This window comes from Sinocyclocheilus anshuiensis, unplaced genomic scaffold, assembly GCF_001515605.1.
Source record: "Sinocyclocheilus anshuiensis isolate Anshui unplaced genomic scaffold, SAMN03320099.WGS_v1.1 scaffold329, whole genome shotgun sequence".
Taxonomy (NCBI): domain Eukaryota; kingdom Metazoa; phylum Chordata; class Actinopteri; order Cypriniformes; family Cyprinidae; genus Sinocyclocheilus; species Sinocyclocheilus anshuiensis.
In genome coordinates this window covers 1,338,986-1,365,532 of record NW_015540881.1, presented here as the reverse complement: position 1 = coordinate 1,365,532, position 26,547 = coordinate 1,338,986, and the positions used below count along the sequence as shown (strand labels likewise).

Here is a 26,547-nt window from a genome sequence, read left to right as displayed (position 1 = left end):
TGGTTCATTTTTAACAGCAGATTCAGTGACGTTAGAGCTGATCTGCGCCTCACTGCACGCGTCTGCGGCGCGTTACGGCTCTACGGCCACCGGAGCTGATCGCGGCCGCTCTAGTCAGTGCTTGTGTTTATACCGGCCAGCCGCAGCACGTTTCTGAAGCGGCTCTCCGCGCTGCTTGGCTAAAAATAGTCTTTTGTGAGTTGTCACAGCGTGGAGGACAGATAAAACCTCGTCGGAGCTGTAAGGGATAACGGTAACATAATATGCTGATCATGGGCTGTTATTTATAAAACAAAATATTTTTTTTGGTCATAATACTCAATAGCATTAACACAGGCGTTAACACATGCGTGCGAAATCGTCTGTCTCATGAAAAAAATGTATTTTAAAAAATGTAGTTAATATTTGCATCATTTATGATTTATTTTATCCACCCGCGACCCACCCGCAAATAATCAGAATGCATTTTTTATTACCCAACCCGCGGATTAACAACTTCAGTCTGCTCATCACCTTAACTTTAACTGCGTTTGTAGCCGGCGCCATAGCCAGACTGATAAACAAACACAGACCGGAAGTTAACTTCGGGCCAGGCTCGTGCGCCCGATGAAACTGTCTATATAAAGCTTGAAGCATCAGAATCGGCATCGGTATCGGCGGATCACCGTGACAAGAAATTGGTACTCAGTATCGGCTGCAAAAATCCTGATCGGAGCATCCCTACTGTATACTGATACAATCTATTTCACATTTTCTGCAAACCCACTAAATTCTGTGAAATATGTGTAGGACTTTCTGAAGGAAACGTTTCATTTTTGAGGAAATCTGCTGATTTGTGAAGTTCTGTGCATAGAATTAAATGTAGGCCTCTACAAATGAATTTAACAGAGTAAGATTAGAGTGCTTAGGAATTGATACCTCTTTCCTTCTTTGAAGTAGGAGTTCAAGCTTCTCATTGGCTCTCTTTCCCACCATTTTGTTGCGTTCGGCTTCATACTGTCTCTGTGTGTTGTCCTGGTTAATGCTCAGATTCAGAGCTACGTTCACCAGAGCTGTCATGAGTTTCATGGCTGAGGGCAAAAGAACAAAGGACAGGGATGCAAACTTATTTTTTATTTTTTAAACAGAATCTGAATCGCCCTGGTCCTGATCACCCTGTCGGGGTTTATTCTGAACCGGCTGGAGGCTGGATGTACATTATCCCTTACTTAATATATAAACGTAACATATTTTTCTTAAATATATACATGCATGTGTGTGCATTTATATATACATAATAAATATACACAGTACACACACATATAGTATGTAAACAAAAACTTTTATTTTGGATGCGATTAATCACGATTAATCGTTTGACAGCACTAATTAAATTATACAAATTAAACAAACCAATAAAGAAATATGTAGCAGTAGTATTAATATCACTGATCTGTAACATAAAAAACAAGTATTTAATAATAATAATAATTATTGTTATTTTTGTAATAATAAAATTATACAATACTAAAAAATACAGTACTGATATTGATGGCTATCTTCAACTCATTGCTTTTAAACATGAAACCACAACTTCTATTGTGGCAGAAAACCACAGGGAGACCTTTTTGTAGACAACAGATTAATAATGTAATTCTCATTACAAATTTAGGTTTACCTGCTAGAGTGCTGGTGTGTCTAAAGGCTCGAACCTGTGAGTCCGACAGACCCGTCAGCAGAGAGATGACCGTGTCCATCATGTACTCATCGTAGATGATGCTGTACTGGCACTGGCGGATCAGGACGCAGATGAACTCAGAGAAGTTGTAGCGAAACTTCTTCCACAACGGGCCAGAAATGGTCAAGGGGTAATCGCCACTGTCCTGCATTAAAACACAAAAGACATGACCCACTCAGACCAGAGTTCAAAGGTTAATTTCCTATATAAGATTCTGTATAAATTCATCAGAAAAGATACCTCGTCAAACTCCTCTGTCATTTTGCGGATAATTTCAGCATTCTGCATGTTGCGAAACATTTCGATTCTTACAGTGCCTGAAAAGAAGGACGGTCAGTAATCACTACTACTATGAATAATACATTATTATTATTATTGATTAATACTACTTATGAGCATGAGGTATTTCTACCTTTACAGCCAGAGCACTGGATGAAGAAGTTGATGAGGTCCAGAAGTGCTAAATCTCTGTCTTGCTTGTATGACTCAATCCAATCATCAACAACCGACTGAAAGAGTCATGGACAACTGTGTCACTATTTACAATAAACACAGTGGACGAGTTGCTCAACACTCTTTCCTTTAGCAGAACAATCTGGCTTTGAGAGTTATTAAGTGAGTCTGACATGGTGGATGTAATAACTGCACACCTCCAGCTGTTACATATTCAACATCTGCTCCTGATCTGAAACATTTGGACACCAGATATACATTTCATTCTTCATTTAACACTGAAAAAAGACACATTATTTAACATTTTATAATTAGGGCTGTTAAAATTAATGTGTTAAGGTATGCAGGGAGTTAATTATGCACAACTGTTCAAAGGTTTGGGGTCTTTTTTTTTAATGTTTTTTAAAAGTACTCTCTTAGGCTCTTCAAAGCTGTGGAATATTATTGTGGAATATCATTACAATTGAAATAACTGTTTTCTGTTTTAATAAAGTTTAATTTATTCCTGAATTTTCAGCAGCCATTACTCCTGCCTTCAGTGTCAAATGCTTCTTCAGAAATTATTAATGTTCAAGAAACATTCTTATTATTAAAGTTGAAAACAGAAGTGCTGCTTAATATTGTGAAAACCATGATACATTTTTTCCAAGATTATTTGATGAATAGAACGTTCAAAAGAACAGCATTTATTTGAAATAGAAATGTTTTGTAACATTATAAATGCCGTCACTGTCACTTTTGACCAATTTAATGTGTCCTTGCTGAATAAAAGCAGTAATTTTATTTTTAAAAAATCCACAAATGTTTGAACAGTAGTGTACAAGTTTAACACTATTATATGTTTTAACACTGTTAGCAAATTTATTCAGTTTGACATAACTTTTTTATTCTGTTATGTGTGATTTCTATAAACTGAGTTTTAGTCTGAGTACATCCGTAGCATTTGCATTCTTTGTGGGGTGAAATTGAATTTGAATTATCATCAAAGCTCACCAAATGCATTAACACCCATGTGAAATAATATTAGACATGAGATACCTATAAAAAGTTCTAGCAAATTTGCATAGTGATGCATATGGTGATCAGTTTTCTCTTCTGATTTGATCCGTGTTTGATACCTGCATAGCGCTCTTTCCCTGTTTGACCACTTCAAACAGAGTGACAGGATCGCCCTCTCCGTTCTGCTGGGCCATTCCATTGGCCTTCCGCCCCCGCTGGACTCCCATCGGGCATTTTTCTAAAGGGGACTTCCGTGGCTTCTTGTTGGGTGCCTGGAGTCAGGGGGAATAGAAATGCTAAGTGAAATCATGAATAATACAAAATCTGTTTTTGTGGTAAGTCAAGGAAATCGTTTTCGTGTGAGGCATACAGGTGGTCTGCCAGGCCGGCCTCTCTTCTTCTTGCTCTTTCCATCTCCAGGGTCGTCCAGCTCACTCATACTCATACTGAGACTCACTGTGTCCTGACCCGACTCACCCGAGTCCCTGCGAGGAAAACACCATGAGCTCCTCATGAACTCTGCCACAGGCAAGAACATCTGAGTCATCCAATCAAAGTGTGTCCACATCTGATGAAGCGCACTAAATACTGCTATTTAGGGTTTTGCAAGCTTAATTCTAATCATTAAAATAATATCAATTACATATTAAGTGTATGTATTATTTTTAATGTCTCTTTAGCCAATCAGAAAAATTACATTTAAAATATCTTAAAATATCAATCAAAATCACATCACATATAATAAACATTATTCATAACCATAGCTAATCATATTTTGTTGTTTAGTGTTTTGTTTTATACTTAAAAAGTTATCATATCCATATCATACCTACCATATCTTCTCAAACACAAAATCGACAAATGCTTTCGTTGTGTTTATTTCATTTACTCTATTATTTATAGAGCAATTTATTAACAATTGAAGAAATTGTTTGTCACATAGAATGTTTAACATTTTTCAGAAATGTACTGTAATCAGTCATAACAACATAAAAAAAATGACATTGGACCAGTGGCTTTTGCTATTATATTTTTATTAATATTGTAAATTAAATTTCATTTTTATATTTTCAGTTTTAATTCTAGTTTAAGTTTTGGTAATTTTTATGTGCTTGTAATTTCCATTAGCATTTGTTTTATATACTAATAAATACACGGTCTATATTTATGTGTATATAGATAAATACATGTATGTATTTAAGAAATATTTACATGTATATATATGTACATATTATATAAGTATATATTACATATATTTCTTAAATATACATGTATGTGTGTACAGTATATTTATTATGTACATATAAACATACACAGTACACACATATGTAAACAACACAAACTTTTATTCGGAATGCAATTAATCACGATTAATCAATTTGACAGCTCTAAAGAAAAAAAAGAATATATATTTCCTATATATATTTCTTACATATATTTAAATACATTTCTTATTTTAATATACTTTAAAATATCATTTATTTCTGTGATGCAGCGCTGAATTTTCAGCATCATTACTCCAGTCTTCAGTGTCACATGATCCTTCCGAAATCATTCAAATATGATCATTCACTGATTTATTATCAGTGTTGAAATTTTTATCAATTTAACACATCCTTGCCAAAAAAAAGTATTAATTTCTTTAAAAGAGATAAAAAAGAAAGAAACAATTTACTGACCCCAAACTTTTGAATAGTAGTGTATATTGTAAGAACATTTATATTTTGAATAAACAAAACCTTTTCTTTTTCTTTTTAAACCTTTCATTTATCAAAGTATCCTGAAAAACGTATCACAGGTCCCAAAAAACTGTTTCCAACACTGATTATAAATCAGCATATTAGAATGATTTCTGACGGATGACACTGAAGACTGGAGTAATGATGCTGAAAATTGAGCTTTGCTTCACAGGAATAAATGAGATTTTAAAGTATATTCAAATAAAAAAAACTTATTTTAAATTGCAGTAATATTTCACAAAATTACAGCTTTTTTCTGTATTTTTGATCGAATAAATGAAGCCTTGATGACCATGAGAAACTTTAAAAAAAGATTTTAAAAAATCTTACTGATCCCAAAGTTTTGAACGGCTGTGTATATATATAAAATGCTTTAGTAATTTTAGTACTTCAACTTATTTCAAGTGTTTTAAGTTGAAAGTTTTTCATCTAACACGTATTTAGTTGTAGTTAACACTAAGAACACTGACATGTAGTTCAGTTGCAGTGTGTGAGTGGAAGTGAAGCAGGACTCACTGTAGCACTGGCAGCTCTGAGGTGATCATGATGATGGTGTGTTCCAGGTCTGCTGTGTGTGGTGCTCTACTGGGAGGACGTCTTTCAGTGTGCTTCAAGTGCTGATGACAGTATTAACACTGCAACTCTGAGCCTGCAGGAGACAGAAGGAAAAAACTACAGAAGAAGGTCTTCACTGACTAGAAAAACATGCTCTGTATATGCAATATTATTTCACCGACAAGCTTTAGATTCCATAATTAATGACTTTAAACAAAGCAAATATTTCTCATTTAAAAAAATGAGTGATAATTTGCAGATTTTGCTTTTTAGTCGATAGAAATTTGAATTACTGTAAATAATGCCCCATAAATGCATTTCTGATGTCAAAGCCATGAACTTGACATATTGTTCGGGGTCTGTAACCTCACACACCTTCTGTAACACTGTAATATGGATTAGAAGTAAAGTTTAAAAGGCTAAACAGAGACACCAACTGGTCATTTGATGAACTGCATCAGTACACCATTAACAGAGATGTCATTCTCACTGTAAAAAAAATTCACTGTAAATTATAGTCTTTTTCACTTCCAAATACGGTATACTACCGTAAAATTAATGTCCAATACATGTAATGTCGAATACAGTTTTTCACCGTATATAGTAGGGGAATTTACCGTTAACCATTTAACAGGTTTTTACTGTAGCATTTTTACAGTCTTTTACCATTAAATTCACGGTCATTTTTTACAGTGTACACAATCACAGGGAAAAGTGCTACAGATCTACACACACAAGCATTAGCTATTCTCTTTCATACATTTTTTTTTTAAATAGAATCAAATCCATATCAATATCACTGAGAAAAATATAATTTTTTTTTCTTTAAATTTAGATAAACCGTTTTTCTGTTCATAAAATGTACATTTTCCTTAACATTAGGTGAAATATCAAATTAACTTATGTCACTGCCCAGCCAAAAGTGAATTCATCCGAGTTATTTAGCATTACGCTTTCATCTCTCAACACAACAGAAGACAAAAAGGGCCTGTTTGATTGTTTATTACAACATAGAGGCTAAAATATTAAGCATTTAATTTTAAAAACAATCATTAAAAATGTATTTTAAAAGATTTTGTTCGATTGTTTTTATTGTTCTGACTAACACCACTAGGGGCAGTATGAACCATAAAGTACTTGACCTTTAATGATTCTTTGATAGCATAACGAAATGTGTTTCAGCATAATTTTCAAACCTATAAAAATCTAAATTAATGTACTTTTGGCTCTAAGAGACAATACTGATTATAAACAGACTTTTTGAGTGAGTTTTCTCCCACTAACAGAATGCTAAACTCCAGAGGATGTAAAGCACTTCTTGGGCAACAGTAGGGGGCAGGCTAAGAAAGTTTTCATTCAAATGTTCCCTCTCTACTAATACTTCGATATGGAAGTGCACATGAGTTGAATCACACTATACACTCTCTTTCCATCACTCTTCCTTTAATGCAGAGAACTCTTACAGTGACGCACAAGAAAAACCAGGCCATGCCAAGGATTTCCAGAGAAATATGGACTCTCAGAAAGATAAAATGTCAAAATGGAAAAGAAAGTGTGCTTGCATAAATGAAAGGTCATTCAAGACCATCACTATATGATGAATTAAATGAAATGAGAACTCATTGAAACATGCACTACAGGAGGAGAAGTGAGTGAGTTTTCGACAGATTTCAGTGGTGTAAAGGTGAGGGGAAGAGTATCCTCTTTAGACTGCCACTAGATGGCTGTGCGCTGTAGGTGTCCTGGAAGACTCGATTTCACAGGTGTGAGTCTGCAGTGAAGTTAAACTGAGCCACTGTTGGGACACACGGCCAAAAACTCTTGTGCAGAGAGGCAAAGTCGCTTTAACAAGAAATAAGCAGGATGTAAGTAAGGGAGTGTAGGAAAGCTGAGTGGTTCAAATATGACCCTGTAACCTCGTCCTCAGCATCGTGGTTCACACATGGGAGCTCTCTAAATATGACCCCCCTCCCCCCACCACCACCACCACCCCCCGCTGCTAAACGCTCACAACCAGCACAGAGTACACGGCCACATTACACCTCGCTGACACCAGCACCGCACTGCAAAACACATCAGAGAAAACAAGAACAAGTGGGGCAGAAATCAAACAGGGATGGTGGCAGAAACGCCACAGATGGTGACCAAAATGGGCTGTGAATTTATAAGAAATATCTACACTACCAGTCAAAGGTTTTTGAACAGTAATACGTCTCTTCTCACCAAGCCTGCATTTATTTGATCCGAAGTACAGCAAAAACAGTAAAATTTAGAAACGATCCTTCAGAAATCATTCTAATATTCTGATTTGTTGCTCAAAAAAAACAAACATTTATTATTATTATTATTATTATGTTGTAGATTTTTTTCAGGTTTCTTTGATGAATAGAAAGTTCAGAAGAACAGCATTTATCTGAAATAGAAATCTTTTGTAACATTATAAATGTCTTTATCATCACTTTTGATCAATTTAAAGCATCCTTGCTAAATAAAAGTATTAATTTCTATAATTTCTTTCCTACAAATTATATTATAGTTATTATAAATTAAATTATAATAATTATTTTAAATAGTGAAAATATTACTGCACAATATTATTGCTTTTGCATTGTATTTTGGATCAAATAAATGCAGTCTTGGTGAGCAGAACAGAATTCTTTAAAAAAATCTTACCATTCAAAAGCTTTCGACTGGTAGTGTATGTGGTTATTTCCTCTGTTTTGTAACATCTGATAGATTTCATAATATTCAATTCCAGTCTGGTTATAGTTTTAGTAGAACAGTTGCACGTGCCCTTAAATTGAGAGCACATTGCTACTAAAGATGGACATGAGCACTTGTGTAATCGAAAGGGTCAACAACAATTGATCATGTAAACACATTAATCACTTGACATTTTTTTCTTCATTTTCACACTGATCGAAATCCAGTAACAACTACACAATTTTTTTATTAGTTATGGAATAGTTTTCAGCAACAGAATCTGTTAGACATTCTGTTCAGATAGCGTATATACACACAAGAAGTTTTTCCATTGAAAAACAGCAGGATGGAGCACAACTCAATAGAATAGAGCAGGTGTTTTGAGGCATGAAGTATTTAATGCCATCTTAAAACACTCGTATGAAATGCTGAAAAAATTACTGTACACACGTTCACATGAGAGTGGCGTCCAGCTGATGACTTATATTTACATTTTACTTACGTTTTGTGCTTCTAATTCTAATACTTAAATATTTAGACTTAATAGGCTATTTATTTTCAAACTTTTTAACATTTTAATCTTGACTACAACATGCCCTTGATATTGTTTGAAAATGTTTTGATTCTTTATTGTTCAGTAAGACTTTACATTATGGCTTCATTAGTTAACAATAGTTAATTCATTAGTTAACATAAACTGCCAATGAAAAATTCTTCTAAACATTCATTAATCTTAGGTAATTCCAATATTTAATAACACGTTGTTAAAATCAAAAGTTGCAACTGTGAGCTAACATGAACTAAGAGTTATATTTTTTAACAATGATTAATAACTTCTGTAGCAAATGTAGCTATTGCTCATTGTTAATGTTAATGCATTAACTAAGGTTAACTGAGATCTTATTGTAAAGTGTTAACTATTTGTCTTTACAATTGTTTTGCACTTTAATCTGTGTGAAATGTTTTACTTTATACATTTTGTGTGTATTGCTTTATTGAATTTAAATATTCAGTTATTTTTGTTAATAGAAAAAAGTTATTAAACCTGTTATACTTTATTATGACAACACTTTTTTTTGCAACTAAATTTCAATATCGTGAGAATACTGTATACTGTGATAAAAGCTTGAGCAATTAATCGCAACATGAAAATGTGACACAATCATATGCCTACTTATAACGTGTATTTATATATTGCGTTTTTAAAATTATTATTTTGTATACAAAATGCCTTTATCATCACTTTTGATCAATTTTAAGCATCCTTGCTAAATAAAAGTATTAATTTCTATAATTTCTTTCCTACAAATTATATTATAGTTATTATAAATTAAATTATAATAATTATTTTAAATAGTGAAAATATTACTGCACAATATTATTGCTTTTGCATTGTATTTTGGATCAAATAAATGCAGGCTTGGTGAGCAGAACAGAATTCTTTAAAAAAATCTTACCATTCAAAAGCTTTCGACTGGTAGTGTATGTGGTTATTTCCTCTGTTTTGTAACATCTGATAGATTTCATAATATTCAATTCCAGAGTTTTAGTAGTTTTAGTAGAACAGTTGCACGTGCCCTTAAATTGAGAGCACATTGCTACTAAAGATGGATTGTGTAATCTGTGTAATCGAAAGGGTCAACAACAATTGATCATGTAAACACATTAATCACTTGACATTTTTTTCTTCATTTTCACACTGATCGAAATCCAGTAACAACTACACAATTTTTTTATTAGTTATGGAATAGTTTTCAGCAACAGAATCTGTTAGACATTCTGTTCAGATAGCGTATATACACACAAGAAGTTTTTCCATTGAAAAACAGCAGGATGGAGCACAACTCAATAGAATAGAGCAGGTGTTTTGAGGCATGAAGTATTTAATGCCATCTTAAAACACTCGTATGAAATGCTGAAAAAATTACTGTACACACGTTCACATGAGAGTGGCGTCCAGCTGATGACTTATATTTACATTTTACTTACGTTTTGTGCTTCTAATTCTAATACTTAAATATTTAGACTTAATAGGCTATTTATTTTCAAACTTTTTAACATTTTAATCTTGACTACAACATGCCCTTGATATTGTTTGAAAATGTTTTGATTCTTTATTGTTCAGTAAGACTTTACATTATGGCTTCATTAGTTAACAATAGTTAATTCATTAGTTAACATAAACTGCCAATGAAAAATTCTTCTAAACATTCATTAATCTTAGGTAATTCCAATATTTAATAACACGTTGTTAAAATCAAAAGTTGCAACTGTGAGCTAACATGAACTAAGAGTTATATTTTTTAACAATGATTAATAACTTCTGTAGCAAATGTAGCTATTGCTCATTGTTAATGTTAATGCATTAACTAAGGCTAACTAATGAGATATTTTTTTTAAAGTTATTTTATGGGCTTTTATGCCTTTTTATTATTGAGATACGACAGTAGAGAGACGACAGGAAAGCACTGGGAGGAGAGAGAGGAGCGAGATCAGCGATTAATTAGCAATTAATTAGCAATTAATTGCAACATGAAAATTTGATACCGGCATATCCCTAGAACCAAGCAACATTGGGATTTAATTTCTCAAAATATCTTCTATGTTCCACAGAATTAATTCTTGAGGGTTGTTTTCACAGAACATATTTTTTTAGCATTTTGCAGGGTCAAAAAAGTAAGCAAAAAAGTGAGAAGTAACCTGCAAGGTCTCGATGTTGACTTTTTTTTTAAAAGTCTAACTTCTTTTACCTTCTAACTTCTCTGAGTGCTGTGTTTTTAAACCAATGTGCCATGCACAAGACATTGCAAACGTTATTAACTGTGCTGCAAGTGCACCAAGTATTGTTCTTTATATCAACAGCTAATTATCATTCTAATTTTGGTGCCATGCATCACTTTCTTTTAATGTGCACGTGTATCAGCTGACACATACTAAAACACTCATCATAACCTTAGTTTTTCTCAATGAACAAAAAAAGCAATGGATCAGCCAGACGCCATGTGGATCCATCAGGTCAAAGCAGCTATTTTCCAGATCATGACTTTGGTTTGAGTCCTCTGTGGGGAGGGATGAGTGATCAATGTCTAAATAAAGGTGTTGGAGAGCTTGTTTATGTTGTTTCTGGAAGTGATTCAGTGAGTCTCAAGAACCAAAGACTTAAACTACTTCAGTCTGTGTGCACTGAATTTATTTAATACACGAGTTTCACAATTTGAGTTGAATTACTGAAATAAATGAATTTTTCCACGACATTCTAATTTATTGAGATGCACCTGTACACTATTGCCAAAGGTATTGGGACACTCCCATCTAATTAACAGGTTTGACTACTTTAGTTATTTCCATGAGTACAAATCTTAATGTTTAAGCATATAATGATATTTTAGGGAATTGTGTGCTTCTAATTTTATAGCAACAATTTGGACAGGACCCTTTTCTACAAGGTTCAAAAAGAAATGATTGATTCAGTCAGTGTAGAAGAACTTGACTGGTCTCCAGAAAGCCAAGTCATAATCCCAGCTGAACACCTCTGGTGTGACTTTAAATGCAGACCTTGAGCCAAAAACTCATCAACACCAATGAATTGTACATATGGGTACAGTTATTTTAGACACTTCCAAAACTGTTGCAGCAGAGATGGAAATACAATTTTTAAAAACATGAATTATGTTTCCATCTTTGTTGCCACAGTTTTGGAGGGTGTCCAAATACTTTTGTCTATATAGTGTATGTGCAATCATTGGTGTTTGGTGATGAGTTTTTGGCTCAAGGTCTGCATTTAAAGTCACACCAGAGGTGTTCGTCTGGAATTAGGACTTGGCTTTCTGGAGACCAGTCAAGATCTTCCACACTGCCTGAATCGATCATTTCTTTTTGAACCTTGTCTTATACACAGAGGCATTGTCATGTTAGAATAGAAAAGGGTCCTGTCCAAACTGGTGCTATAAAATTAGAAGCACACAATTCCCTAGAATATCATTATACTGTATGCTTAAACATTAACATTTGTACTCATGGAAATTACTAAAGTAGTTAAACCTGTTCATTAGAAGGGAGAGTCCCAATACTTTTGGCAATATAGTGTAGTCTATGTTCAAAATACTGAAGGTTAATTTTAGGGTAAAGGTAAAAAAGTAAAAACAAATAAAAATATTGACAAAATATATAATATATCCTTAAACAAGATCAATTTACAGTTTACTTTTTTGTCCAGCGAAAAAATATGCAGTCACATTTACCGTTGCTCAGAGAATTTTTGCAGTTGATTTCAATAGGAATCCACACAATCTGGAATTTTGTGTGAAGGCAAAATAGTTTCCCACATAGATTTCGCAATGGGTTCGCCATGTTGACTAACAGAAAGCTACGTGGATCACTACACTATTGACAACAGACAATGAAACTTGTAAACAAATTTCCCAAAGGACAGTTTCCACAGACTATGATGACTCATTTCCACAGTTATTAACATTGCAAATCAAGCAAAGTTTTTTTTAGATTTGAATTTTTTTTTTAAATGTATTGTACATTTATAACACTGTACCTTACGTTGTATTATCTTGGCATTAGAGAAACCTATTTAACTCTGCTGTGTGGGTGTTTCTAATACAGCGGCTGAGGGAGTGACAACAAATTTGACATCTTTTTCTCTACCGATCAACGTGATCAATCTCTCTGTATTTTTTTCCTCATAGAAATGCTATCATGGATATACATACATACATATTTAATTTAGTTTTTTTTTTTTACAGCAAATGGGAACACAAAAATTATATTTGTTGTAGTTACTGTTCACCTCTACGGAAATTTACCCAACTATGATAATTTCTGCTTCTAGGAACCTGGAAATGTGAAAAGGGTCCATGGGGTAAGAAAAATAAATTTATTTTAAGATATATTTACTGCAAAGCAATCCTATTATCTAAAACACTTCTCAAGTAAATGTTTGTTGTGTTAAGAATGTTTGATATTTTAGTGGAAAATGACAAAAATACTAACCAAAAAATTCTTTAGTCGGCACCAATAGCCTTGTGGGCAGCGCGCCAACATACTGTATAGCGCCATTGTGCTTCAGGCATCCCGAGTTCAAATACCGGGTTGTGGACCTTTCCCAATCCCAACCCCTGTCTATTTCCTACTTTGCTTCCTGTCATTACTGTCCTTTCAGAAAAAAGGCAAAAACATAAAAAAAAAACATCTAAAAAAATATATATATAACAAATCTTGTTTGCAGTGAAGAGTTTTATGCACTCATCGGAGCTATTTTTTTATCTGTAAGCACATGAATTACTAAGGAAGTCAAGCCAGGGCACATCATAATAGCTTATTACTCACTCATATTATTATTAAATTACACTGGTGGTTTGAGGGCAGAGCAGAAATTGCGCAACATTCTCAAAGGGATGCAAATAAATTATGTCAAGAGTTTTGCAGCGTGTTACTGTTTGCTCTTTAGTCACCGGCTGCCAATCCAGGATGGCTGCCAAGCGGAGCCAAGACAATATTATTGACCATCAGCTGCATTTTAATCCATAATGGCCTGTAACAAATGCACTGTCCCAAAACAAGCCTCCAAAGAGACACTGAGTTCTGAGTGTAACAACCTCAGTTTTAGGCCGGTCTGCTCAGAAACAGGGCCTCAATAAAGCAGGACAACCTGAGAACAGCTCTAGAGAAACAAGGCTCTACGAAATGGATCTGTTGAAAATGTCTGACAAACCAGCAGATGGCATAAAACAAAGCTTGAACACATCACGACTAAACTAAAATTGCCTTCCTCTCCTGATAACTTTCTCCTTTGGATGGGTTTGAATAAAAAAGATTTGAAAACCACTAGCAAAATAATAATGGACACATTAGGCAGCATGTTTAGCTTGGGATTTTGCTTGAATGAGATGAGCTTTTAAAAAGACAAACATTACAAAAACAAATCTATGCAACAACAAAAAAAAAAATGTATGAAGTACTGAGATGGTTAATAAATATTATGACATCATGTATTACCACTAACACCAATGCATTCCTAACAGTCTTATTTTTAGGTGGGTGGGAACATGTTCGCTCTTCATAGATGCTGTTTTTTCAAGATGCTGAATTTCCACAAGCTATTCCAATATCTGTTCTTTCCAAGCCACACTTGTTTCATTAACAGAAACCTTCCAGCTGCGAAAAGTCAAGCAGCACTTAAAATGACATAAATGGGACATTTATCATTGCCAGCGTTCAGCTCAAGCCATTAAAAAGATATGTACAAATTCAGAAAACTCAAAGCTGAAATTTGTCCTCTGTGAGCATCACCATTAAAACATTCATCTACTTTAATTCACAATGTTACCAAAAAAAACACAGGGTAGTATGACTATGTATATATATATATATATATATATATATGTGTGTGTGTGTGTGTGTGTGTCCTAAATTCCTAAATTATTTACATTTACATGCAGTCCATCCTTGTAACAACCAAAGTATGTGCCATTATGTGAACATTACAATAAAGTGAAGCTAGAATATTTTGTATTAAAGTTGAGCATAAACTTTAGCATGGGTGTGGAGTGAAGCAACACAACACAGATACATTTAACCACACATTCTTCACAAGCTCATTTGGGAGCTCAGTTAACGGCTCATTTATCACTGTTACAGTACCCAACATATACACTTTACCTTATACATTCACATAAGGTAACCTAAAATCTTGATGTTGATAAAAAAATTAATGATATGCACCAACAACCCATATGCTGCGTCACTCCAGTCTTCACTGCTCCTTTGAGTTTAAAGCCAAAAGTAAAATGCTACAGTACAGCAAATGATTACGTTATGAGACACAGCATGTCACATGTGACTGTAAGGATGTGATGGGAGGAGAAGACACACAGGTGTGAACCCAAACACACCAGATCATCATTGCTCTGCGTTCACACACACACACACACACAAGGTCTCACTCAGATGCAGGGATTAATTATTTGCAGTGATGTTTTGAGGCTGAGTGAGAGTAGTCATTCAGTAGACTAAGATGGAAAATTAAAAATGTGACTGTAATAATTTAGAGTGAATCACGGGCTGAGATCATGTCCGATTTATCTGCAGAATTACAAAAGACACATTTCATCAAGGGGAGACATTGTTCATGAATTATTTTATTCAACTGTAATTTTCAACAAGATCCTGCATGACATCAATTTTCCATTTTTATTCTGATATAAAAAACATTAAGTGGGTGGAAATGTGTGCCATGCAACAGTAGAAACGGTCTACTGTTATGAACAAGGGGTGTCTGTTGTGAAGATGTTAGTTGTTTCAGCTGCCAAGCAACGTCACAACTTGCTGCATTAATTGTTCAACTGATTCAACTGATATGAGGTTTCTAACCCAATATTCATTTTACAATACTAATACTTTTATTATCAACTCAATCATTACACAGTATTTCCTGCACCAAATTTATATGCTGCCGCTGCTGAATCTATAGCACTACAGCAAAAGAAGTCGTATTTCAGCATATTTAAGTTGTAAAATATTGAATGCAATGTTAGAGTTGTCAAAAATCAAATCAAAAATCTCTGTTCACATGGTAGATTCTTAATCAGAGTATTTTCTTAATCGTGTTAAAAACCTGAATATTGTTGTCCATGTAAACGTACTCAGTAGGGTTGGGCGATGTCTACCAAATTGGCATCGGACGATGTCTTCAGTGAAACATCATGATGGACGATGTCAATGGGGGGGCGGGGTTAGGGGGTGTGCGTGAATCCGTATGCAGAAAGACACGGAAAACAAATAACGCGTTCTACGGAGCCACTAAAAGGACATGGTTAGCCGCTTGCTAGCGGTAGACTGTTACATTACAGTACATGAAAGTTCACTTACCACATACACAGAGTAAGGAGAGATGACTGATAGGACAATGGCGAATGATTTGCAGATACTGAGCACCACTGACAAATATCTAATCTTGTAAAATGTGTGGTAGGTAGGTACTGCCGCTCCATAGTATATAGTCCGTGTGATCGCGTCGCGAATCTCGAAAGTGAAAGTGAAAGTAAAATGAGAGCGCGCATTCGAAAGTGGTTTCAATGCCCTGCATATTACTAGCGGCTCCCTGATGCCCGCAATTTATATACAGTATATTTACCCAACGATATAATTGTCACGGTTGGTGGTAGTGTGAGGAGCGCGGAACGAGGAACGAGGAGACCAGGAGTACGAAACAGAGTGATTTATTCTTGTCACAGGGAATCACACATACCACGAGGAGAAGACATCAACATTTGGGATGGTGTCTGTCAGCGACATCGGCTCAACCCTAGTACTCAGTGTTATTAATGTTGAAATAGAAATCTTATGTAACAATGTAAACATGTTTACTACACTCAGTTTTGACCAATTTTTTGTATCCTTGCTGAATAAAAGTTTTAATAACAAAAATCTCACTGACTCTAAAAAACGAACGGGAAAACAAAACAAAAACACTTTTCAAAAAACGAAAAACAAACACAGGTAGAAGGGGTGCCGCTTATTGTCACTTTTAGGTCTGGAATTCTGCCACGGTTGGTGGTAGTGTGAGGAGCGCGGAACGAGGAACGAGGAGACCAGGAGTACGAAACAGAGTGATTTATTCTTGTCACAGGGAATCACACATACCACGAGGAGAAGACATCAACATATATTTCCAGACCAGGGAGAACTGAATGGGCTAGAACTAAATGAACGGGCTAGAACTAAATAGGGTAGATAACGAGGGGCAGACAGGTGATGGGGATAACTAATAACAAGGAACAGGTGATACTAATAATGTGAAAAGGAACTGGAAGGACCAAATAAGGAAAACAGGAACTCAGCGGGAACATACACGTGACAATAATAGCGAGAGAAAGTAATTTTTTTTTTATCCTCCTATATCGTAGACTATTTATTCCCTTTAGGGGTTCCGTAGTAGCGCTTTGATTGTGTGCGAGAACAGCGCGTGAGTAACGAATCGAGCTCTCTTTCCTTTCTTCTTCTTGTGGTTTAAAATTGCTTGTACGTGTAAATTGGCAAATTAATCTGCGAATCACGTGCGTGCCGAATGGTAGGGTCTCATCCGTTTAACTCCTAATATGTGACAGATCAGAGCAATCTTTCATTTACTTATTTAACATGAAATTGTCACATTTCTACTCCATATCAATCGCATACAAAGAAAATACAGAATAATTAGAACAATCATTAACATAAATAAATAAAAGAATGTCATATCTATACACATTTTTCCCAGAACGTTCTTGTGACCCGGTAGCAATTCTTCCATGGCCCGGTAGTGGGTCGCGACCCGGTGGTTGGGGACCTCTGCTCTAAACTTTTAAACTGTAGCATATGTTATGAAAAATTCAAACATAAAGAGAAAATACTCAAAATAAAGTAGCTTCAACTCTATTTAATTAACTGAGTTATCACAAATAAATAAATAAATAAATAAAATGTTGTGATATTGGCCTATACTGTTACTGTGAAATCAATGACTCATATCATGATATAACATTTTAGTCAAGCCGCCCATGATGAGGTGAAAAATGCAAGTAGACAGACACAAAAAATCAGATTATGATTTGATATGACTTTATACAAACACACAAAACAAAACACCATCCAGTACTAAAGTTCAGACACATCAAAGCCAATCCCAGTCCTCAAACTGAATGTGAAACATGGAGCATGTTTAAATATGGAAAGCCAGAGCAATTCTTAGTGCTTCTAAAGATAAAATAACTGAAGAGAGAAATCAGATTGGTAGAGCTGATCCAAAAGGACATCCTGTAGATAAACAGTCCTGCACGCTGACTGATCTCTCCCGTGTGCACTCGCTTCATTCAGCCAATCAAATCAAACCTGCAGCTTATGACCTACAAGGGTTGCCATGGTAACGCCTGCCTTCTGGAATACATGTCATGCATGTTAAGTGCTTTACAGTAAAAGCAACACACGCATGCGTGGAGCACGTTCACATCCCTGGCAACTACTACACGTGCACGCACACACGCACACGCACGCACATGCACACACAACAGAACTATTAATCCACCAGCCACAAACGACACACATGTGAGAGACAGTAGGCGTGCTTTCACAAATATTGACCGATACAGAGAGAATTACTTTAAGATTACATGAGGAGGTTTTTTTAATTAAATCTACTTACAGTCAACTTAAATGTAATTCAATGCACCCAGAGGGAGATGTTCGTTCAATCGCTCAGGACAGACCATTCACTCTAACTACAGTCCTTGAGGAGGTGGATCGCTCAAGGACGCCGGCTCCTCTAATGCTTTTCACAGCGAATCCATGAAATTTAAACATTATACAGCTGTACATCAAGGCTGAGCTGCATGAGAAGATAGAGTTGACTGGACTAACATGACCCAGATTCAAAAGACCACAACTATAGGCAATATATATACTACAAATAATATATAAACTGGGGTCTAAAAGTCTGACACATTGAAAATCTAGGATTAAAAAAATGTAATTCTGGACGTAAAAGCATTTTGAACATTTAAAATAAATAAATAATAAAGTGAATATGACATTTTTACGATTCTGAATCAATTTTATGTATCCTTGCTGAATAAAAGCTTTTTTTTTTCAAAACGACAACACCAATTACTGACACTAAACTTTTAAACTGGATGTTATTAATAATCTAAACATAAAGAGAAAATACTCAAAATAAAGTACCTTTCAACTGTATTATTTAACTGGATTATGAAAAATAAATAAATAAACAAATAAATAAATAGTTGTGATATTGGCCTATACCGTTACTGTGAAATAAATTACTTATATCGTGATATAACATTTTGGTTATGCCACCCACCCCTATTATGATGAGGTGAAAAATGTAAGTAACTCACAAACATATGATTTTATCTGACTTTCTACAAAAACACAAACCAAAACACCATCCAGTACTGAAGTTCAGACCCATCAAAGCCAATCCCAGTCCTCAAACTAAATATGAACTATATATAATATATATTAGTGCTGTCAAACGATTAATTATGATTCATCGTATCCGAAATAAAAGGTTTTGTTTTACATAATATATGTGTGTACTGTGTATATTTATTATCAATATTTATTTATTTATATATGATATAATTTATATGAATATAAATATATACATGTAAATACATGTAAATATTTTCATATCAAATATATGCTGTATGTGTGTGTACACAGTATTATTATGTAAACAAAAACTTTTACTTTTCCACAACATTCTAATTTATTGAGATGCACCTGTATACATACAGTTGTCAACATTTGAAGTGGATCAAAAAAGTTAATCAAAGTCGTCCTAAGACAAGTATGGGTATTGTTTTGCTTTTAGGACAACTTTGAAGGAAGGTCCACTTCAAATGTTGACTACGTGAAAAATTGAAGGGGGTCTGAATACTTTCCGTACCCACTGTATATATAAACAAACTGGGGTCTAAAAGTCTGAAACCCCATTCAAAATCTGGGATTAAAAATGAATTTAAATCTGGGCATAAAAAGGATTTTGAAAATGTATGAAACAAATAAAAAAAGTGAACAAGAGATTTTTAAGATTCTGGATTTTTCTACTGATTTAATACAATTTGCGATGTTGATGATGTGACCCTTTGTACAGACAGCTGTACAGATGTTCTTGCTTCTATTGAGACACAAGATGCTCTTTGGATCATCTGCTGGAGAACATGGTCTTTAGGTTTGACACAAATTTGTGGAGTTTATGCATTTCCAATGCTGCTGTCATTCAAAGAAAAATGGGGATACAACAGAAAACATTTTGAAGCTGAATTACATAAAAATATATATAAAATTTCTATATAAAGACTTGCATATTTTTATATTATACTGTACTGAAAAAAAAACTGAAGACAGAACATATTTACCAATTCGTGTATCGCTTGATTTATTGAGCAGTTTTCTGTGCAGTATCAGACTGCAAATTATCAAGAAGGTGTACTTGTCAGATGTAGCCAGAATGCACTGGAATTAAAATATCAGCTCCTAAAGAAAACAATAGGATGAAGCCCAACAGTACATTAGGAGACCTGAAGAGCAGGGTGGATGGCCTGCTGTAACATCAAAAAAATTGATTATTAGATTTGTATAACCACTGAGAGATTTTATAGTTTATAACGTTTATTAATTTCCCTTACAAAAATGTGTTGTTGAACAACTAAACTATATTCTGCATTTAAAGTCGACATAAAATCAATTACTTTCTTCATGCATGCTCCTGACCTGGTTATTTTTTAGAAAATGTTTGTCTATATCTAATACAGATACCTGGTTTACCCAGAGTTACATTACATTACAGAAGTAAAATGGTTTCATGTTGACTTTAACAAACATTCATTTTTCACAAAAGAACAAAAGCATCAGTAGGCACATTGAAATGATCTAAACAACGCAGCCACGTTCAAACTGTGAAGGCATTAGCTGAACGACTCTACCTCTATTCGGTCAAGGGCAGAAACTCTATAAAGAGTAAATCAATGGAGGGTGATGGGAGACTGGTGAACAGGCTAAACTGATCGCCTCTTAATGTGACACAGGGCAGAATAAGAGGGTGAAATGACATGCTAAGGTGCAGAAACAGATGTCCCAGAGGAGAAAGGAGGATTTCTTCAAAGCCCTGTGATTAAGGCTTTTCCATTTTCCTCGACTGTGACGTAAACTACAGATCAAAGAATCTCTTGTAATTTGTTAGTCCACCATTACCAGACAAAATAAAGAAATGAAAACAATTATGGGTATTCAAAAACCAGATTTGAAATCAGCTAGTGGCACATAAATTACGCTCATTTTCTTGACTACTAAAATTGCCATCTGTTCTGCGGAGCGAGAAAAACAAGATAATGGCAGTGTGTGATTTTGAGGTTATACATTTAAAAATGTGCAGTTGCATAAAGCACTATTTTCTTCCAAACTCATGATCCAATTGACTGGATAAGTGGACACATTCTGCCTTACAGAGCAGGAGAATTACATTACATGGCAAAACACATCACTGAAACCAGATCTGTGCAAGTCAGCAGCTTGAGTTTTCTGTTGATTTGTTCACCACAGTCTGTAATTCCATCTGCTCTCCTTGAATCTCACATATATCAGGACCCTCAGTCTTGTCCATGGGACAGTGCCCGGAGCGTACAGAACGTGATGAAGTAAAAGCCTTAGTCTACTCTAGAGAGACCTGCACGGGACGGATTTTTCAGTCCCGCTCCCGCAAGATTCACATTAAATATATGCACAATGAATCTTTCACAGTGTCTACACTTCGTGTGTTAAAATGAGAGGATTCGGGAGCACGCAATTTCAGCACTGCGGTGAGTAGATTCTAACTTAATCACCTCTGATTGGCCATTGCGTTCCAGAAATCAACAGCTGAGTCTGTGATTGGCTACATTGCGCAACCTTGTAAACACATTTTATAAATAGAAACTATGCCTAGCTTGCGCATGTCAATCATTGTAATGTTAATATTAGTTGTTCTTTTTGCTTTTGTGCAACAGATAAATAACAAATACGCTTGCACCTGTTAATCGTTTATATTTTATATTAGTTCATGTAGCTTTTGTGCAATAGATGAATAACAGTTTATTTGTTTTAGATATTTTATGTTTCGATATTTCTATTTTGCGGGAGTCCCGCGAATCATTTTATTCTCCCGCATCCCGCACACACACAAGTCTCTTCCCACCCGCACCCGCACTCGCCCATCAAGAGTTGTCCCGCGCCGCACCGTTACGTTGGGTCCCGCGGGTGCAGGTCTCTACCTTAGTCTGCACATAACCAGCCGAGTGCAGTGTTAACAAAAGGGCTTTGTTGAGACAAGTTATCGTCATGAGCACGGCTATGAGACGTACGCTACAAAGAGACCATTCACCTGCAGGAGAGGAATGTCAGGTGAGGGGATGAAGGCTGAGCGCAGAGACATTTTAAGAATCACAATGTGAAGCCCACAGAAAGAAACACCCGACCCGACAGGATGTGGGAATAAGCTGAAAATAAAAACTAGCAAGAGTTGAAATGATGTTACTGGTGGTTGACCAGAAGAGTTTCTTTATGGCCAATACTGCAAAAGCAAAAGAGTAAAATAGCCTACCATTCAGATACTACTATAGGCTTTAAAGGGTTAGTTCACCCAAAAATGAAAATTCTGTCATTAATTAGTCCGTGTGACATCAGTGTTTCAACTGTAAAATTACGAAGCTACGAGAATACTTTTTTGCGCAAAGAAAACTAAAATAACGACTTTTCTTTGCACAAAAAAGTATTCTCGTAGCTTCATAACTTTACATTCCGGCGTGATTCGCCACACTCTCGCGTCATGGTACTGCCGTGAACGCGCATCCAAAGTGACGCAGTAGAGATGAAAATGTGGAATAAAGTAAAAAAAATTTTAATTTGTTTTTTTTTTTTTTTTTTGTATTTTGTATTTATTTTCTTTTTTTGTTTTTTGTAATTTTGTTGTGCATTTTTGTCATTTTATACATTTTTTTCATAATTTTTTATTAGTCTTTTTTTTTTTTTTACATATGTCCATATAATTTTTATTTAAGTTTTAGATATTATAATACATGAAGTTAAACTAAACGACAATTAATCATGTTGCTTTGGCAATTTGCTGAAATAAAATAAGTACTTTTTAAAATTGTACTTTATCCAACACATTTTTTGTTTTGTATTGTTTTTTACTATAATAACCTGTTCAATATGTCCGTCTATTACAATTCAATTCAAGTTTATTTAGTGATTTTCACGATACAAATCGTTGCAAAGCAGCTTTACAGAAAATTTTAAGTTTCTACATTATATTTAGGAGTAGGTTATTAGTGGTGACTATGGCAGAAATGTACAGTAAGAATCATGCAGTCAGTTACAAATTACATGTATCAAACAGACGGTGAACACAATTAACTGCAATGATTATATGTTGCGATTAAACTTTGCGATTAAGCCAAATTTGGTAGCTTTATATGTTGTTCCAAGGTCAGCAAAAGTATTACAGTATTTAGTTAGTATTACAAGACATAACCAATCCAGACATATTAACTGTATTGGAGGTAATCAATGTCTTTATGCTGGCCCCAAAAATGGCTGCAATTAACAATATATTCATGTCATTTTTCATTATTTAATAATCTTTTCAGACCAAAAGTTTAAATCTATATGTAAATCTAAATGTGAACGTCAAAGACTGACTTCCAAGCTCAACACAAAGTTTTATGCTTTGCAGTGTTGTGGAAACATACTACATTTTAACAATATGATAGTATTAGTATTATTAATGTAATCCATTATTAAATTAATTATTAATCCAAAACATGAGTGTGACATCATATCCTGTTATCCTGTTACCCATATCTGGGATCTGAAGCAGGCTAATATTGCATTCTCAGTCTAGTGTGACCTCATGAATACAATCCACAGATATCACATCTGTCATGTTGGCCCTGTTGTGTCATCTATGACATCAGCTGTTTTATTGTCCCACAGCCTTTTTTCCTTGACTTCCTGGGATATAAAGTGTGCATTTTATAATCTCGATGGACGCAGCAGGTCAGCTATTGTTTCAGGGATATTGTTTATTTAGATATACTACTCATTTAGCATGCTGATTTATACACACTATAAGGTGGAGAAGAAGGAATATTTAAATGCACCTGGCTCAGAAAAGTGAACTTAGTTCTAATTAAAAGATCTAGCATTGTTTGTTTGCAGAAGCCATTTGGTTTCACGTCTAATGCAATGACATTCATACATTTTTAAGTGTTTAACTGCACTATGTAACTATAAAAGCGCACTGTCTGTAGCAGCCCCTATGTGTAACAGCTAAATCTCTCAGACACAACACACCGTTTAAAGCATAAGGCTTTAAATGCACAATAATGAGTAGGGCTGGGTATCGATTCAGATGTTCCAATTCGATTCGATTTCGATTTTCAATCTCTCAATTCGATTCGATTTCGATTCGGTATTCGATTCGATTGTTGATTTCAATTCTAGATTCGATTTGACTATATGAATGTAGATTTAATACAAATCCTATATTTATAAAAAATGAACGGTGAACATAAGATTACAAATGGTTAATTAATAGGAAATTAAGAGCCACAAACCTGTATATTATTAATGTTTTAAATATAACATTTTGAATATAGAAATATTAAATGATTTAAATAAAAAAATATGTTATTTTTATTATATGTTATAAAATATGTTAATTATTCCTAAAAAAATGTTTATAGTCGCACGCAGTAGTTTTCGGTCGCACTGTAGAGCCCTGGAAGGTGGTGTTGACGTCGGGAACGCACCTGAATCCGCCATTTTAAGCAATGAATGAATGACGGACTCTCCGTTGTAACATCGCGCAAGGCAAATAAGGGGGTGACATCTAGTGGATTAGACTAGTAATAAGATTCACGTAAATCTTATGTTCAATGTTTGTGGAAATAAATATTGAAAAAAATCGATTCGTGGCCTTCGAGAATCGATATTGAATCGACCACATTTTAAAAAACGATATATCGAAAAATCGATTTTTTTGCCCAGCCCTACTAATGAGATGAGGTGCTCCGAACAGCAGATGACTGACCCAGGGGATGTGAGAAGCCCTTAATCTTCAGGGATCTTTCTCCACTGATGGGAAGTCTACAGGAATAACCCTGAACGTTGGGCTCGCTATAATCTTCCTTCATCACTATCTGCTAAACAATACCACAGCACAATACAGGGAAAAGCTCAAATACAGTAAAACCTCTCAGTGTGTCCTATAAGTTCTCCTAAATCTGAATTGCTGACAGACCCAGACACAAGTACAAAGTGTACAAAGACAATTTTTCATTGACCTCAACAACAAAAGATATAAGAATACTGATGCACCAAAAATTCAGCAACCAAAAATATTTTAAAAAGCTTTTTTTACCCAAGCAAAACCATTAACTGAAACAGTGACTTCAATTTGTTCTTCTAGGTGCATTTTGACTGTGTCAGCATCTTTTTCATGCACAAAAAGTAGATAAACTTCAACAGATAAACATCCCAGCAGAGCAGAACACTTCACTATAACCCAAATTATGCTATAGTAGCAATATGTAAAATTTGTTTGGCTAAAATATCAGGCAGCTTGCTGCTACTATGACTGGTTTAAACATGTAGTAAGCGATTTCTGAGAAACACTGTTGAAAGTGGATCGGACCAAGCACCAAAACACACTTCTAGCCAATCACCAGTAAGGGACGTGTCCACTCATGATGTGCCTGTGTTGCATAGCATGTTTGTGAATTTGGAGGTGGAGCAATTAAAGGGTTTGTTCACCCAAAAATGAAAATTAGCCCATACATTACTTACCCTCAAGTCATCCTAGGTGTATATGACTTTCTTCTTTCAGACGAGTCCAGTCGGAGTTATATTAAAAATTGTCTTTGATCTTTCAAGCTGTTTTATGGCACTCAGCGGGTATTGCATGCTTCAGTCCAAAACAAATTAAATAAAAAGCACCCATCCATAAAAAAAAGTGTCTCACACATAATGCTGTGCGGTGTACGGTGTTTATTTTTGTTATGATATGAATTTTTAAAATACTATGAAGGTAGAATGACGTCAAAAAGATTTGCATACGCAGGGTAAGAGTTGTGGAAGTGTACATAAGACTGTAAGCGTAAATTAAATTTGCATGCGCAAGAGAAGCTTTGTAAAGGTGTAAATCGCGTTTCAAGCGCAAGAAAAAAATATTTGCAGCATTTTACTGTTATTCGTAAGTGTAATCACGACCGGAAGGAGTGGAAGCGGTCGACTGTGGCATAATAAAAGCTCTGCTGCTTTCGAGCCGTGTGTTGCGCTCGTTCAGCAGCCTCGTTTCGCTTCGACGGCTTTCTGCCTCACCCTGCTTCATACTACGATGTTAATAAATCTTTAATACATTAGCTCGTCCATGAACATGATTTCTGCCCGAGTACCGTCGGATTGCATCGGCTGTGGGGATGAAGACGACAACTCCCATGATTCCACACTCAGTCACGGCGTCATCAACCTACGCCTTTGTTTCTTTGTTTGTTTTGAATACGTGCCCTCCAGCGGCAAAAAATGACATATTATGCCTTTAAGATCTGTGATTTCAAATAACAAAAGCATTTCTCAGAAATCGCTTACTGCACATTTAATATATCACCTGGGAACCAGATAGTGACTTCAGTTACTCAATTACTCAAATATAGGGTTGCAAAGGGGCGGAAAATTTCCGGGAAATTTCCGGACATTTTCCGAAAACTTTCCATGGGAACTTCGTCTGGGGAATTTTGGAAATATTCCAAGTTTGAAACTTACCAGGAATTTATGGGA

At 35.0% G+C, this 26,547-nt stretch overlaps 1 protein-coding gene across 1 annotated transcript in view; it reads right to left on the bottom strand.

The window, feature by feature from the left end:
- stag1a (STAG1 cohesin complex component a) overlaps positions 1-26,547 on the bottom strand; it is a 64,587-nt gene that overhangs the window by 22,522 nt on the left and 15,518 nt on the right. The window contains exons 2-8 of the mRNA XM_016486168.1: positions 5,425-5,557; positions 3,540-3,654; positions 3,289-3,441; positions 2,130-2,226; positions 1,958-2,034; positions 1,658-1,862; positions 919-1,070 (exon numbers count right to left, since the gene is read on the bottom strand). Coding sequence (XP_016341654.1) covers positions 919-1,070; positions 1,658-1,862; positions 1,958-2,034; positions 2,130-2,226; positions 3,289-3,441; positions 3,540-3,654; positions 5,425-5,453 — 828 coding nt within the window. The 5' untranslated portion in view covers positions 5,454-5,557. The remainder of the gene's footprint in view (positions 1-918; positions 1,071-1,657; positions 1,863-1,957; positions 2,035-2,129; positions 2,227-3,288; positions 3,442-3,539; positions 3,655-5,424; positions 5,558-26,547) is intronic.